The sequence below is a fragment of the Suricata suricatta genome, chromosome 16 (assembly GCF_006229205.1).
Source record: "Suricata suricatta isolate VVHF042 chromosome 16, meerkat_22Aug2017_6uvM2_HiC, whole genome shotgun sequence".
In the NCBI taxonomy this organism is placed as follows: domain Eukaryota; kingdom Metazoa; phylum Chordata; class Mammalia; order Carnivora; family Herpestidae; genus Suricata; species Suricata suricatta.
This window is the reverse complement of record NC_043715.1, coordinates 50446757-50463912: the sequence shown is the minus strand read 5'-3', so window position 1 is coordinate 50463912 and position 17156 is coordinate 50446757. Positions and strand designations below refer to the sequence as shown.

Genomic DNA, 17156 nt, shown 5'->3' with positions numbered 1-17156 from the left:
CAGGGCTTGAACCCACGAACCACGAGATCGTGACCTGAGCCGAAGCTGGGTGCTTAACTGACTGAGCCACCCAGGGTGCCCCTACATTTAAATGAGTTAATATTTGGCAACCTATAAAGATTTAGTTCATCAGTCACACTAGACGTATTTCAAGTGCTTGCCAGCCACATGAGGCTTGGGGCTGCTCTCCTAAATGCCACAGGACATTTGCACCATCATACAAAGTTGTGTCAGGGACGCCCGAGTGACTAAGTCTGCTAAGCGTCCGACTCTTGGTTTCGGTTCAGGTCATGATGTCACAGGTTCATGAGTTGGAGCCCCACGTTGGGCTCTGTGCTGGCAGCTCAGAGCCTGCTTGGGATTCTCTCTCTCCCTCTCTGTCTGCCCCTTCCCTGCACTCACTCTCTCTCTCAAAACAAATAAACTTGAAAAGAAAAGAAATCTCTAGGGTAGAAGCAAATGCAAAGACAAAAGTTTTCCTAAGTATAACCGGTGAAAAAGAGTGACGTGTTTCGATAATTTCGAGGTTTTGTCTATTTCTCCTTGGGAGTCGGGAGTAACAGAAAAGTAAATAGAGCAAAACACATTTGCGTCGAGACTCTGCCAGAACAGGCAGGCCCTTGACGAGTTTGAACCTGACTTCCATTCTTCAAGGGATAACTGAGATGCCTCTCTGGCCCTGTAGGACTGGCTGAGGTCCGAGAGCCGTAAAACTCAGGGCGGCGAAGCGTTCCGGACCCTGGAGCGGGTTGGGGTGTTTCCTCTCCCCGGCTGTGTGAGCTCACATGCCGGCTGTGCGGCGTAGGCAAAGTGTCTGAACTTCTCTGTGCTGCGCCGCTCCCCCCTGCAAAGGTGGGGGGAGCACATAATCACACGGGCTCCTTTGCACAAAGCGAGGGGAGCAGCGCCTGGCCCCCGATCAGTGTGTGCTGGGTGTCGGCTCCCTGCGCGTGGACAGCGTGCTAAAGAGAACGGCACGCAGACTGAGCGTGGTGCGGGGCGTCCGAGGGAGCGAGGGCCATCGCTGAGGGGGGACCGTCACTTTCCTTCTGTTGAAGATATGGAAACTGAGATATCAAGGATTAACTCAGGGTCCGGGCCGGAATATTCCAGGCAAAGGAAGAGAGCTGCCGGGAGACAGGAAGGCCCTGCCGGGTAATGGTGTCTGAGCACCTTGGGCCACTTCTAGATCGTCTAGTGGAAGGAATGATTTATGGTGAGGGCCTTGCACCTCACAGGACCCGCCTGACCTCCAGAGGGGCCGGAGGCCAAGGCCGGCCACTCAGGCAGCCAGGCGCGTCTATGTGGCTGAACCCCAGCAGAAATCCCTGGATATGGAGGCTCAGGGGGCCTCCCTGGTTGGCGGCACCCCAAGCCTGGAACACACGGTCGCCGGCAGAGCCAAACCCCAGAGAACAGCTGGACACTCATGCCTGGTCTCCTCCTGCCTCCACCCCTCCCCCCTTTCCCCTTTGCTGGTTTTAATGTGTCCTTTTCAGTGTAATCAGCTGTGGCCGGGGGTGTGATGGCTTTGCTGAGCTCGGGGGTCCTCGCTGAAACAGGGCGGCCTTGGGGTCCCCAACGCCACTCAGGGAGTGATTTGCCCAGGGCCACGGAGCTAACAGGTAGCGGGGCTGGGGGTCCGAGTCCAGATCCCTGAGAATGGTTGGGGAGGGAAGCAAGGAGCGGAGGGAGACGTGTGGGGGACCCTGTGGGGGGGGATTCACCGAAGGTGAGGGATGCCTCAGTGAATGAACGTCCGTCCATACCACATGTTTACGGAACAAATCTGACGTGCCAAGTGCTGGTTCAGGCACTGAGGGGGCCCGATGGGACATCTCGGGAGTAGGAAGAGGCGAGGGGCGCCTGGGGGGCTCAGTCGGTTGGGTGTCTGACTTCGGCTCAGGTCATGATCTCACGGTCCGTGGGTTCGAGCCCCAAGTTGGGTTCCATGCTGACAGTTTATAGCCTGGAATCTCTCTCTCTATCTGTCCCTCCCCTGCTCTCTCTTTCTCTCTCAGAAATAAGTAAACAGTAAAAAAAAAAGTAGGAGGAGGCAGCCTGCAAACCAAACAGGAATAATTGTACACAAGACGCCCAGCAGTGAAGTCCAGAGGACCCACACCACACAGGACGGGGCTCTTCTGTGCCAAGGCCTCAACTCCTCCAACTCTCACACCAGGCCTGTGAAACAGGCACTGTTACTACTGTCCCCATTTCCCAGACGGCAAAACTGAGGCACAGAGAGCTTCCGTTGCTTGCCCAGGGTCCCGCAGGTAGTCAGCGGCAGAGCGGGGCTTTGAACCCAAGGCAGCTGGGGCCTCGAGTCTGACCGCTCTGTGCCCTCGGCCTTCGTGAAAGTGACCCCAGGGGCCGGGTTCAAGGGCGCGGGGCTGGCGGGGTGTCACCCCAGGCAGCACAGGGATGCGTCGGGCGCGGAGGGTGGGTCCGCAGACAGAACCTCAGGAGCCACGTCTCATGACACCTTTCATCCACACCCCTTCCTGCGTGTGAGCGCACGCCCTGTTTTCACACGCGGCGCCGCTCTCTGGATGGCCCCGAAGAAAAGCTTGAGCAAATAAAAATAACGGCTGAAGAGCTGACTCCCGCCTGCCGTTACAGAGACGCGCCCGCCCACACGTCCTACGGAGCGGCAGTCCTTATCCCCGTTCTACGGATGGACAAACTGAGGCTCGGAGAAGCAACCCGTCTGCACCTCGTGGCATGTCCCGCAGCGGCACAACTGGAAGGCACATAAAGCTTTTAGCACCTGGCGCCACAACTAAAATCAGTTTCTAGCTGTTTGCAGAGCACCCAGAAAATGGCCGGTGTGATGTAGCAAGGGGCGCAGAGGCCGTTCCGGGGTGGGGGGCCCTGACGAGAGAGACAGAGGATCTGCAGCAGGCTCTGCGCTGACAGCAGAGAGCCCGACCTAGGGCTCGAACTCATGAACCGGGAGCTCAGAACCTGAGCCAAAGTCAGATGCTTAATTGAGCCCCCCAGGTGCCCCTCACCTTCTCTTTTAAAATGAACCATTTGAGGGGCGTCTGGGTGGCTCAGTCGGTTGAGCTTCCGACTTCGGCTTACGTCATGATTCTGTGGTTTGTGGGTTCGAGCCCCGCATCGAGGTCTATGCTGACACCTCAGAGCCTGAAGCCTGCTTCGGATTCTGTCTCCCTCTCTCTGACCCTCCTTTGTTCTCACTCTGTCTCTCTCTCTCTCAAAAATAAACATTAAAATTAAAAAAAAAAAGAACCATTTGAATGTACACAAATCCACAGGGCCCAGGGGCGCCTGGGTGGCTAAGTTAGACACTTGATCTTAGCCAAAAGGCCGAGAAATGATGGGTGGCTCAGTTAGGTAAGCGACAGACTCTTGATTTGGGCTCAGGTCCTGATCCCTGGGTCGTGGGATCAAGTCCCGTGTCAGGCTCTGCGAGGAGCATGGAGCCTGCTTGGGATTCTCTCTCACTCTCTCTCTCTCTCTCTCCTCCATCCGCCCCTCTCACAGGCGCACTCTCTCTAAAACTAAAATTAAATTAAAAAATTTAAAGAGAAAAAAGAAAAAAAAAAGTCCACAGGGTCCAAAACCGAATCATACAAACCTCACAGCCGCAGTCTTCCGGTGCTGTTCCCGCCGCTCCTCCCATCCGCTATCCCTCCGTCCACGCCACCTCCTTGGTATTTTCTCGTTTCTTTATGTGGCAACGAGCAAGCACGGCCACATATCCCCCTTCTTCCCCTTCCGTGCACAAACAGCACGTCACGCACAGTCCTGCACCTTGTCGTTAACCTCAAAATGCACCAGAGCCGTTTCCATCCGTGTCTGATGCCGCCGGGTGTCCCGGGGACCGGGGTCCCGGAAATCCCGGAACCATTACCCCCTGGTGGGGTTCTGGGTGCTCCGAATCTTTTGCTTCCACAAACCACGCTGATGAACCCTGTCAGGCACCCCACGCCCGCAACTATGTCTGCGGCAGACGCTCCCGCTAGTGGGAGAGGGGCCAAGGCGGTCATTTGGATAGACATCGTCCCAAGTGTCCTCCTCTGTGCCTGCCTGAGCCCGGTTACCTTTCTCAGAAGGCAGAGCAGGCCTGAGAGAGAAGACACGATATTCCTGTGCCCAGAAAGCTGAGAGCCTGCCACAAATGAAATAACAGAGACGTGACTGAACGGAACACCCAGCCCATCATCACTGCCTTGCGGGCAGATTATAAAAGGTCTTAACCCCTCCCCGGATGAAGCGGCTACTCTGTCCTGGCCACAAACTGTGGCAGTGGCTTTTGGGTACACTGCTCTTGTCTGGCCCCCTCCTCAGACCAAGCGGGCCACAGCCACTCAGGGGGTCCCAGGCTTTTGGCTTTGCAAAGGAACCCCTCCAACAAACAAACAACAAAACAATAACAAACAACAAAAGTGATTCCTCCTACAGGAGCCTGCTGGGGGGCAGAGAGAATAGAGAGAATCATACCTCGTTGTTGCTTAGCCTCCTCTTGGGACTGGATAAAGAACTGCTTATTATCTTTTTTTTTTTTGGAGAGAGAGAGAGAGAGAGAGAGAAATGGCACCAAGGGAGTGAGGGACAGAGAGAAGGAGAAAGAGAGGGAGAACCCCAGAGGAGCAGAGAGAGAAAAAGAGGGAGACAGAGAAGTGGGGTTCACCCGAGGTTCATGTTTTATCCAAAGCGGGACTCGAGCTCACAAACTGTGAGAACATGACCTGAGCCCAAGTCGGACGCTTAACAACTCAGCCACCCAGGCGCCCTGGCGCTGCTTTACTAACTTAACATATAAAGATACAGAACTCTTTCAACGTGTCCAATCACTCAAAAGAACCAGGCGAAACCTCCACATAAAGGTGACAGGAGGGCCAGACCCCTCTGTCTGCCCCGAACCTCCAGTAGAGGTTTCTGTAGAAAAGGATTTTTTTCCCTGAGGACAGGAGCAATAGAAAAGGAGACAACAGGAACCAAACTCAGGAAGCTGGGAAACAGACGGACAAGATGATCGCTCCCCGCTCTCCGCAAAATAAAGTCCAAACCCCGCAATTCCTGAACCAGCAACTGGAAAATGCTGAGGACCAACAGCAGCATCTTCAAAAGGACGATGTGGCAGCAGTGGGCAGGGTCGGGGGTTAGAAAAGACACGATGGCTGTTTAAGAAGCAGTTAGACCTCTCAAGGTCAAGTTCTGCTCACCCCCAGGTGGCTGGAGGGTAGAACAGAAAGGGCCCAATGAGGGACCGGGCATCCGTCCACGGTGCTCACGCAAAGGCAGCTCCCCAGCCCTCGTTCCCCGTGTGGCTCCTGGAAGCTCTCAGCCTGGCCTTTACCCATCCCCCCCCTCGTTACCCATCACCCCTCACCCTCCTCCGGGCAAGAAGAGACTTTTCTCAGGGGGATTTGACCAGCCCCTGGGGAATGAAAGATACTCATATCTGGCAAGTCCCAACACCCAGCATCTCAAGCAAGATACAAACAAAGCATAGGCAATATGCCGCCTTGGGGCGCCTGGGGGGCTCAGTCGGTTAAGCGACCGACTCTTGATTTCAGCTCAGGAAAGGATCTCATGGTCTTGTGGGATCGAGCCCCACATGGGGCTCTGCGCTGACAGCCTGGAGCCTGCTTGGGATTCTCTCTCTCCCTCTCTCTCTCTGCCGCTCTCCCGACTTGTGCACACAAGCGCACACATGCGCACACTCTCTCAAAATAAATAAGCATTAAAAAAAAAACTTCACTTTTAAAAAAGAAAGACTTAAAAAAAATATATACTACCTGGCCCAGGAAGGAAGAAAGTGGAAATAAACTTAAAAGTAAAGACACAGGGGTGCCTGCGTGGCTCAGTCAGTTAAGCGTCTGACTTCGGCTCAGGTCATGATCTTACGGTTTGTGGGTTCGAGCCCTGCATTGGGCTCTGTGCTGACAGCTCAGAGCCTGGAGCCTGCTTCGGATTCTGTGTTTCCCTCTCTCTCTCTGCCTCCCCCATTCATGCTCTGTTTCTCTCTGTCTCAATAATAAATAAACATTAAAAAATAAATAAATAAGCATTAAAAAACCCCTCTTCACTTTCAAAAAAGAAAGACTTAAAAAAATATATGCTACCTTGCCTGGGAGGGAATAAAGTGGAAATAAACTTAAAAGTAAAGACACAGGGGCGTCGGGGTGGCTCAGTCAGTTGAGTCCGACTTCAACTCCAGTCACGGTCTCGCAGTTCGTGAATTCGAGCCCCATGTCAGGCTCTGTGCTGACAGCTCGGAGCCTGGAGCCTGCTTTGGATTCTGTCTCCCTCTCTCTGCCCCTCCCCTGCTGACGCTGTCTCTCTCTCTCAAAAATAAACATTTAAAAAAAGGAATAACCCATTCATTAGTCTGTCTCAGTGTTTCAGAATGTCGTCCTCATTTCCTTTACAAGTATTAAGGTGGGGGCGCCTGGGTGGCTCAGTGGGTTAGCATTGGACCTTCCCTTTTGGCTTAGGTCATGATCTCGTGGCTCGTGAGTTCAAGTCCCACATCGGGCTCTCTGCTGTCTGCATGGCGCTCACTTCAGATCCTCTGTCCCCCTCTCTCTGTGCCCTTCCCGTTCGTTCTCTCTCTCTGTCTCTCAATAAGCTTTAAAAAAATAATAAAAAATAGAAGGATCAAGGTGGACTAAAGCAGACTCAGGAACCTTCCAAACCAGAAGTTAAAGGACAATCCCCTGACCTTGAAGTCTTTCATTTGTCCCTGAGCTGCTTCCCACGGAGGCAGCCCTGCCCAGCCCAGGTGTTTCCAGGGAAGGCAGCTGTGGCTGATTTAGTTGATGGTGGACAGCGGAGAAAAGAAGAGTTCAGCGCAGACCAGTGGGGGTGGGGAGCGCATGTGTGTACCCCCATTTTACAGAGCAGCAAACTGACTCGGGTGCGGCCCTCAACTCTCTGGAGGCTAGAACTGAGGGGAAGGGGGCTGAGCCTCATTTCCAAACTGGGGAATGGCCGAGCAGTGCAAAGCACATCCCGGATCCCAGAATGAGTAGGTCAGGTCCAGCTCCATCATGAGGTAGCTGTGTGGCCTCAGGCCAGTTACTAGACCTCTCTGTGCTTCAGTTTCCTTGTCTGTGACATGGAGGTAAGAAAGGTGAACTCCTTCCTCAACACTCTGGTGAGATGTCAATGAATTATAACGTGTAAAGCACTTAAAAGTCATGCTTAGCACACACTTAAGTGCTTGATGACTGTTAACTAAAATTATCACCAGTTTTCCGTGTGGATAGAGCGCTAGGCTTGGGTTCGTGGCTTGAGCCGCGGCTGGTTCCGGAACAGGAGTTGGAGATGGGGGAGCGCTCTGCACCTGCTTCTTGTCGCGACCCTGAGTTGCAACTTTTTTTTAAAGTTTATTTATTATTTTGTGAGAGTGAGAGAGAGTGCTCGCACTTGTGCGCAAGCAGGGGAGGGGCAGAGAGAGAGGGAGAGAGAATCCCAAGCGGCTTTGCACTGTCAGCCTGACACGGGACTCGATCTCACGCTTCGTGAGCTTATGACCTAAGCGGAGATCAAGAGTCAGATGCTTACCTGAGCCGCCCAGGTGCCCCTGACTTGGGACCTCTTCCATGGCTGAGAGCAAAGAACAGCTGGGGGGGGGGGCACCTAGTTTTTGTCCCCGCCTCCTTCCTTCCTCCTGTCACCTCCACCCCAGCTCTGAAGTTGGATGAAAGCCGCAGAAAGATTCCTCTTGGACAGACAGCTCGAATGCTCCAGCCTCTGAACCTTTACACTGGCTATTCCTTCTGCCTGGGAGTCCCCTCCCTCTGAAGACAGAATGGGGGGTCCCCTGCCTCCAGTGTCTCCAGTTTCACCAGCATTTCTTCAGAGAGACCCTCGGTGACCCCTCCCGGGAACACAAGGCCCTTACCGCTAACCGTCCCTCTCCATGCGCTCACCTGCCCCTCCTCCGATCTGCCCCTCACTCTGTCACCTCTCTCGTCACCTTGGGTGCAGAAGCCCCTCCCTTCTGAGCCTTGCCCTGGGGGGTGGGGAGGGGCGGTTTCCACTCTGCGGGCGTCCATCAGACTCCATGCTTCTCATCTGTGCACTTCCTACCCGTGTCCTCCAGGTTTCAAAAATGTGGTCTCTTAAAGGGCATGTCCTGCCGCTCTGAGTCCTCCTCGCCCTGGCCCCCAACCCTGCTGACGCCCGATCACCTTTGGGTGTGCCTACGACGGCGAGGGACTTCTAGCCGGTTCCTCTGCAAGGCAGCCCGAGATCGCAACGCGTTAAACAGAAATCCACCTTAAAATTCAGGTCCTCGGTCCTACCGGCCACATTGCAAGGGCTCGATCAGCCACGCGTGGCCAGGGGCGGCGGGACCGGGCAGTGCGGAAGCCCCCAGCACTTCGGTGAGGGCGCCAGCGCTAAGCACCCAGCCAAGGACCCGCGCGCGGAGCGATGGATGAAAGGGGCCAACGGGCGCACCGGGGGAGTGGGTGCCCCGCGAGGCTCGGGCGTGGCTCTCCCCCGCCCCCGGCCGCCTCTCCCTACACCCCACCTTGGCCTCGGGGTCCGTGCGGAAGAGCCCCTCGAGCACGTGCAGGGCGTCCAGGACGCCGTGGTCGCGGCCCTTGCAGTAGGAGAGCAGGCGGCGCACGTCGGCCGGGGCCACGAACTGCTTGGAGATCTTGTTGGTGGTGCGCACGGGCAGGCAGGCGTTGGCCAGCAGGTGGCCCGGGCGGAAGTAGTAGGCGAACTCGAGCGGGCAGGCCGGGTGCGAGTGGGTCAGCTGGCACTCCGTCACCACGAGGCGGTCCCGCAGCGGGCTCAGCTTGACGATGATGAAGGCCGGGCAGCCGGGCCGGGGGGGCCTGCGGGAGGAACGACCACCGGCGCCGTCACGTCACCCTCCGCCCTTGTCCTCTCTCTCTCTCCTTTTTTAAATTCCTTTTCGATATGTTTTTTGAATTTTATTTTTATTCTTTGAGAGAGAGAGAGAGAAACTTTACTTTTATTTTTTATTTTTTGAGAGCTTGCGAGCGAGTGCGCACGCACATGCAAGCGGGGGAGGGGCGGAGGGGGAGGGAGGGAGAGTGATTCTTAAGCAGGCTGGGCACTCCGGGCAGAGCCCGGCGCTGGGCTCCGGCCCCATCTCACAACCCTGAGATCATGACCTGAGCCGAAAGCAAGAGTCAGACGCTTAACCGTCAGAGCCGCCCAGGTGCCCGGGACTATTTTCTAAAATTAAGAATTGTTTCCAGCACATGGAAGACAGAGAGAGCCTTATGATCCTGCCAAAGGCTGTGTGGCCGGGGGCAAGTCACTTCAAGCCTCTGTGCCTCAGTTTCCCCCTGTTGGAAGGGAGCTAATAAGCATCCTACCTTTCTCCCTAGGCTTGTGAGGATTCAAAGAGTTGATGTGTGGAAAGCACTTCACGTCCTGCGCGCTCAGGGCCCCCTAAGACTCTGTGCCTACTGCTCCATCTCTATCCAAAGTGAACGCGACTAGTTTATCATCTTTATCTTAATTTTAAGAAATAAAACACTGCAGGGACTGCCGTATCCATTTCTCACTTAGCAACATCGCGAGTGGAGGGCCTCTGTGCAACCTGGCCCCCCCAAAAGTCCCCTCCCTCCTCTGTCCCCCAAAGTAGCCACCTCCCAAAGTGGGTATTTCGCCTTCCTGCCTATGTTTTTAGGTACCCATAAGCAGTGGGGGGGTAGGTTCTTAGGTTTTGAGACTGTCTACACAAAAAGGCGCTCCAACCCGTCAGTCATCAGCGGAATACACAGCAAACCCCAGGGAAATGCCAGAAAGACAAAATAAACACGGAGCACAGACCAGGAGGTGGGGCGAGCCCAACACGGACTTCTCATTCATGGGCGTGTAAAATCCAAGGCACTTGTGGAACACCGCGTGACAGTATCTGCTAACGCTGATCACGTGCCTCTCCGGGACCCGGGATTTCCACTCAAGCCTGAAGATGGGCGCCAAGAGAATGTCCCAGAATGTTCACAGCAGCGCTAGTCACATTAGCCCGACGTTGGAAACAACCCGGTATCCACGGTAGAGTGGAATAGTAAGTAGGGATGGGTTCCTCAAACACAGCACTGACCAATAGGAAGAAGGAACAGACCATTACCATCCCCCGAAACGTGGATGGATCTCAGGAACCCACTGGCCGGAAAGAAGCCTGTGAAAGATGATGAACCACCACCCGTCCTGTTTATGGGAAGTTCAGGGGCGCCTGGCTGGCTCAGGCAGGGAGGCATCTGACCCTTGACCTTGGCTCAGGTCATGGTCTCATGGTTCGTGAGTTCAGGCCCCACATCAGGCTTTCTTCTGCTGTTAGAGCGCAATGCCTGCTTCAGATCCTCTGTCTCCCTCTCTCCCTGCCCCTTCCCTGATCATTCTCTTTCTTAAAAATAAACAAACAAACAAACATTAAAAAAAAAAAAAGAAAATTCAACAAGAGGAAAGCTAGCCTCTGATATAGAGAGATCAGGCAGCGGTCACAACCTTGCGTGGCTAACCGTAGGGAGGCGTTGAGGGGCTTCTTGGCACTGGACTCGTGCACTCCTTTGTCCTGGGTACTGGTGACATGTGCATCTTATTTTGGGGAAATGCATCGAGTTGTTGACGGATGATGCATGTGCTTTGCTTAACTCGCGATTACATTAAGGGTCTTGAGATGTGGCCTGGGTACTCACAAGGGTCTTCGTAAGGGGAAGAGAGAAGCAAGAGAGGCAAGTTAGAGAGAGAGACAGAGACAGAGAGAATGCTTCTCTGCTGGAGGAGCGATAAGCCCGGGAACATGGGTGCTTCTAGAAGCTGGAGAAAGGAAGGAAACAGATTCCCCACCGGGGCATCCAGATATCCTGATTTTTAGCTCAGGGAGACCCGTGCTGGACGTGTGCCCCTCAGAGCTTGAAACCGCAGCACTGCGTCGTTTTCACACACTCCGGTCTGGGGTAACTTGTCACAGCAGCAGCCAACTAGCCTGAACGTCACATTCTCTATGGATTCTGCAACTCGCACTTCTCACTCACCAGCTTCCGACACTGTGCCCTTCCTTTTTGCTGCCCGATACTCCACTCACAAGTCTGCCAGCTCTGTGCGGGGTGGTTTTTGCTCTTTTTTGTTTGGTTTGGTTTTTTAGATTTTATTTTCATATAATCTCTATACCCACTGTGGGGCTCGAACTCACAACCCCGAGATCAAGAGTCACACGCTCCACCAACTGACCAGCCAGGCGCCCCTCTGCCAGCTGTATGTGGTCGGACCCCCAACTCTCTCGCCCGTCTGTGTGTGAACAGGACCCTGTCTAGGATGACGGTCCCCAGACAGCAGGGCGTGGCCCAGTAGCTGAAATTGATTAGGGAGTTACAACCAGAGCTGTAAACAATGAAAGAGCTTAGCGGGGTTGAAAATCAGGGTGTACTTCCCTGATAATAATACTTTAAAAAAACTGACACCACTTTGGGAAAGGAGGCTCCGTGTTTCTCCATGAGGGGTGCTGTCAGCATTTTGGGTAGGGGGCTTTATGCTTTAGAGCAGGGACTGACTCTGCCTTTTCTGCAAAAGGCCAGAGAGCACAAAGGCTCTGTGGCTGCGTGGTGAAAACAGCCTTAGATCCTATGTAAATGCAGGGGCCGAGCTGTGTTCCAATAAAACTTTATTTATGAAAAAGAGCTGCAGGGCGGACCCAAGAGAGCCCTGTAACAGGGGCCGTCCAGGGCTTGGCGAGTGATGGAGAAGCCTGGCTCCCAGGCACCATGCCAGTCGCACTCCCTAAAATGCTCCTAGATTGTTTCCAAACGGCCCCTGAGAAGGGGGAGCCTTCCCGGAACCCGGGACAGATATTTAAACTGGAAGGGGATCCTTGACACGTCCCTTTTCTCCTCTATGCAGGAGGTCAAATAAAATCCAGGGAGCCTGCCAGATCTTAAAAGTCTAATAAAAAAAACAACAACAACCTGAGACGCTTTGCCTTATTTAAAGCAACCAAAATAACGCAAATTTAGGAATATGGTAAGTATGCAAATCGTGATACACAAGACACAAACGCAGCAGCGTCGGGAGGGACTTAAGGAAATTTCCGACGTGCAGCCATCTTGGACGGACCAAAACGTCCAGCTCACCTGACACTTCCCCTGGAAACTCTCTGGTCTGGCCTCTCTCCGCCCGAGTGCTTCAGCCCTGAGAACAAGTCCCCACTCGGCGGGGAGGTCGCCCCTCTGTGAGGCTGTGCCTCTTGGCCAAGAACAGCACGTCCCCTCTGGGGTCCCGAGACCTCGGCGGACGGTCTACTACAGCCTTCCACACACTTGGTTTTGCACTTTCTGTACTTTACACCTGGCTGGGGGGGGGGGTAGTACCACCCGCCTCGGAATGGGAGGTCCAAGTGGGCAGGAGATGTCTGTCTGTTTGGCTGCCTGCTTGCTGTCTTCTTGGCACTGGTAGGTGCTCGGGAAATGTGTCACAAGGAATGACGGAATCCAGTTGTGCGAACCCCACCCCCGGCTCGCCACATCGAGCCTCCCAGCACCAAGTCCTGCCTGTGGCGCCTTCTGACCGCGTCCAACCATCCACTTTTGCCCACACCCGCTGCCACCGACCTACTCAGTTCTTTCCTTCTTCGTCCTCCTTTGCACCTAGTTAGCTCCTACCCATCCTTCACAACTCAAACCAGCATCCCCTCCTCTGGGAAGGCTTCTCTGACTGTCCTCTGGGAAAGGGGGACAGAGTGACCAGGGAGAGAAAGTCCCGATGTGTGTTCTCAGGACCCTCATTCCCAGCCTCCTCCCTGACTACCCGTCTCTCGCCTCCAGTCCATCCCCCCCACCCCCTGCAGGGCCCCTGAAGGGATCATCCTAAACCCAGAGCTGCCCCTGCTCACAGCCCTCCCAGGACGCCCCCAAGATGAGTCCTGGCCCCTGGACTCAGCCCCGTCGGCCAAGACCATGACACCATTCCCCCCACATCTGCGGCCCTGTCTCACACACTAGACTCCCCCTATAGTACCCTGGCCTAGGGGCTGTCCCTGGGATGTGACACCGGAGTGGTGCGGCCTGAGCAGCTGGGGGAAGAGCCGGTCTTGGAAACCGTGGGCCCCCAGTCATCATCCCTGAACCGGCTCGCCAGCCTCCCCTTCCTCCTGGGCTCCCCATCCTGGGACCATCCCACTGTCTCCCCAGCCAGGGGCACCACCAGCCTGTCAGTCCCCAACCCCGCTCCTCCTGTCCCTCTCATATCTGCAGAGCACTGGGGACAGTGCCTGCGCATAGCAAGCGCTGCCTGTTTTAGTCAATCAAATACCTATATCCATAAATGTATAAACAAAGAGAATCCTTGGAGCTTCTATTTACTGGTCACCTCTTCCAGGAAGTCTTCCAGGAGCACCCTGTAAGCTCTCAGATGAAACTGCCTACTCCTCTTTTATCCCCCTCCCCCCCCTTCAACTTCTTCTCTCTCACAACTGTGGGCCCTTACTTCCCTTAAAATAAACATTTTTTTTCTTGGTCTTTGTCTCCTCCATCAGGTGCTCGGCGGCTCAAGCATGGAGACGAGATCTGGGTTCCAAGCACGCGCACAGTTGGTGCTCAATAAGGGTTTGTTACTTAGAACTGGGTTCTGTTAACGAAGAAAGATTCCAGGATTGGGCTCTAGCATTCTAGATTTCTCTGTGAGGATGGGTGTTTGATGCTGCTCTGCTCCCGGGTCTCTGTGTCTCTGTTTCTCCACAGGAAGTGAGTAAACTACTAAGAACAGTAAACTCCCAATAAGTGTTTAAATAACTACGGCCAGAATCGCTGTCAGAAGGTGCTCACGTCGTCTTTGGAGCCACGTGTCTGCATCAGCACATTTAATCCTCACAAAAGCTAGGAGATTGATACGGAGACTTCCTCCACTTTCCAAGGCAGGAAACCGAGACCCAGACGGGTGATGTCACTTGCTCAGTGTCACTGGCTAACTGCAGCAGGCCTGGGGTTGGAGGCTAGGCTGCCACTTCAGAGTCTGTGCTCTTGACTTCTAGAATAGCTGCCGTTTCCCCGGCCGCCCATGTTCCAAGGCACCGGGTACGTGCCCTCCCCCATCTTGGGCTCACGGGAACCTCACAGCAGCCCTGCAATACGGGGCCTGTCTTTAAGTGCCCTGTTCCTGCCCACGGCTCTCCAACTGAGGGTTTCAAACTCATGCACATACTGGGCGGGCAAAACAAACAAGCGGTGGGGGGGGGCCACGTACCAGGCAACGGGGAGCGGTAGGGTGTGGGGCAAACCTAGTGCCGTCGCCCAGTCTAACTGGAGTGGCCGTCTGCTTCACAGGAACGCGGGCTCAGCCTCTTCCCGTGTTTCCAGAAAAGCCGGAAACCGAACATTGCATGGGGAAGGCTCTGATTTAGAAGGGGGGGTCAATTAAAACCCCCTTGGCCACCTGGGTGTCTCTGCTAGCTCTCTTTTGGAAAGCATTGCATTTGTAGGAACTGTGAGCTTGTTCATGAAACATGTCACTCTCCCTGTCCTGTCTCAAAGTTCTACGAGGGCGGGGGACGTGTCTGTCTTGCTCAACGCCTTCTCTCCCCTCTGAGGTATCGCTCGCCCCTGTGTGGGACCTGGCCCTGTATTTACGGAATGTATGGATGGACCTTTCTCTCTTCGTCCTGTGGCTTTCTCTGCAGCTCAGTCTGGCTCTGGGTGCTTTCTATGTGTCCCAAAGCTGGCTCTCACCCGGTTTTCTGGTTCTGTCTGGTGTTTCTGGCTCCGTGCCTCCTTTTTCTTGGCTTTCTTCAATATGTCCATCTCACTTCCTTGTCTCTTTATAAAAGTCTCTGTTAAAGTTTGTAATTTGGGGTGTGCCTGGGTGGCTCAGTTGGTTAAGCATCCGACTTTGGGTCGGGTCATGATCTCATGGTTTGTGAGTTTGACCCCTGCCTGGGGCCCTGTGCTAAGAGGTCGGACTCTGTGTCTCACTCTTTCCCTCTCTCTCTCTCAGAAATAAATAAACATTAAAACAAATTTAAGTCTGTAATTTGGGGCGCCTGGGTGACTCGCTCGGTTAAATGGTCAAGTTCATCTCAGGTCACGATCTCGCATTCCATAAGTTTGAGCCCTGCGTGGGGGTCTGTGCTGATGGCTCAGAGCCTGGAGCCTGCTTTGGATTCTGGGTCTCCCTCTCTCTGCCCCTCCCCTGCCTGTGCTCTGCCTCTCAAAAATAAATACATGTAAAAAAAAATTTTTTTTTAAGTCTGTAATTGGAGCCCACCCTGTTCACTTGCTGTGCGTGCTACCTTTGTCCTGCCAGCTGACTGGCTGTCTCCCTTTCTCCCTGACTCTTGGCCTCCCTGCAAGGTGTATTTAGCTGTTTTAGTGGGCATCTCTCCCTCCTGGTCTCTCAGCGGGGGCTCTCTGCCTACTCCTCCCCCTTGCTTCCCCTCCACCCCCCACCCCCCACCCAGCGCCCAAGAGGGCACAGCTCAGCTCACGCACCCCACGGTGGGCCGGCTGGGCGCGCGCACGTCCTTGCACACGAGCCGAACGTAGCTGTACTTGAGCACGTCGATGAGCGTGTAGAGCGGGGGCGCGCTGGCCCAGCGGCAGCGCGCCAGGTGCATGGAGCTCTTGACGAAAAAGAGCGCCAGGCGCTGCTGGCACCACGCGTCGAAGAAGCGGCTGAACTCGGCCCACGAGAAGAAGGCACGCTCCCGCAGCTCCTGCTCCTCCTGGCCTGCCGTGCTGGGTGGGGACTCCATCCTGGGGCGCCTGAGTGGCAGAGGGGGCACGTGGACATCAAAGCCATCCCCAGTGGAGTATCCTCCTTCCTCCATTTTCCGCCTGCCTCTTTGGTGCTGGTGCCCCTTTCCAGGTGGGGCCCACAGCGGGAAGCACCCCCATTAATATTTATATACGAGTCTACACCCCAGCTTTGGCTTTCTCCCCTCCCTGCATTAGTCCTGGGACAGTTGGAGCCTGGCATCCTGGTCCCTAATTTCAGCTCTGGCCCCTTCCTCTGTAGATGCGCCCCTAGGTACAGCTGGGGTCCCTCTCCCAAAATATGACCCCTCAGTTCAGTGGTGGACACCTCCTCCAATGTGTTCCAGCTAAGACCTCCTCCTCCTCCTGGTGGCTCTCCTCCACTTAGTCCTGCCTCTAGCGCCCCCATTCTTATAAAAAGCCCCCTTCTATCTCTCTACCCTTGGCCATAACCCACATCCATCTGTCCCCTCTTCTAAAGAAGCTGTATCTCCAGATGACGTCCCACCTTCAGTCACGGCCCCCTCCACCCCAGTCCTATTCTTCACGCACCTGTGGCTCCCTCCTCCCTGGCTGTGTCTCCGACATGCAGCTGTTGTCCCTCTCCCAGAGGTGACCCCATGGGTCGCCACATCCAGCCATAGCCCCTGCCTCCGAGATGCTCCCACATCCAGATGTCCGCTCCACATCCAGGGTGTACTTTTCGCCCACAGGTGTGTGCCCCATTCACTTGTGGGCAATTCTCAGAAGTGTCACCGATATTTGCCTGTGGTCCCTCCTGCGCAGACACTCCCTCAAGTCCAGCTGTGGTTCCCTCCTCTCATTTGCGGTTATGCTACTCCCCAGATGTGCATCCTGGTGTTAGACATGGCCCCCACGTCTTCAGATGGGCTTCATCACCCCAGATGCTCCCCCACGTCCAGCTGCGCCTCCCCACCTGGTGCAGCCCCTCCCGGCCCGCTTCGGTCTCCCCAAGCCCTCCCTGCCCCTCCTGCCGCGGGCCCTCCCATCTCCGCTGTCCCACCCAGCTGTGCCTCTCCCCTCCCCCAGATGTGCACCCTTCCAGCCCCTCCCCACTCACCTACCCGCCCCGGAGCGGCGTCCACCTCCCACAATGCTCCGCGCCGAAGCCAGGCCTGGCCCTTGCTCCCGGGATGCCCCGCGCTGCCTCCCGCCTCTCTTCCCGCCGTGCCTCGCGCAGCGACTTCCACTGACTCTCCTTTCCCCGTCAGTCACTTCTCGGGCCCACAGCTACACCCGCCCACCCTGAGCGAGGGAAAGCTCGGGCCGTTTCCCGTCGTGCTCTGCGGGAGGGCTCACCCCACTTCACCCCTTTTCCTAGGCGCCTCCGGTCCGGGAGACTACAATTCCCAGGGCCCCCCGGGCGGCAGCGGCGGCGGGGACACCGCCCGGGCCCCGCCCCTCGACAGGCCCCGCCCCCGCCCG

The 17156-nt window shown here is 55.4% G+C and overlaps 1 protein-coding gene across 1 annotated transcript in view; it reads right to left on the bottom strand.

Annotated features, from left to right (window-relative positions):
* The window catches only part of ZSWIM9 (zinc finger SWIM-type containing 9), a 20587-nt gene extending 3947 nt beyond the window's left edge, over nucleotides 1–16640 (bottom strand). The window contains exons 1-3 of the mRNA XM_029924338.1: nucleotides 16263–16640; nucleotides 15447–15719; nucleotides 8286–8828 (exon numbers count right to left, since the gene is read on the bottom strand). Coding sequence (XP_029780198.1) covers nucleotides 8286–8828; nucleotides 15447–15719; nucleotides 16263–16399 — 953 coding nt within the window. The 5' untranslated portion in view covers nucleotides 16400–16640. The remainder of the gene's footprint in view (nucleotides 1–8285; nucleotides 8829–15446; nucleotides 15720–16262) is intronic.
* Nucleotides 16641–17156: the final 516 nt, after the last annotated feature.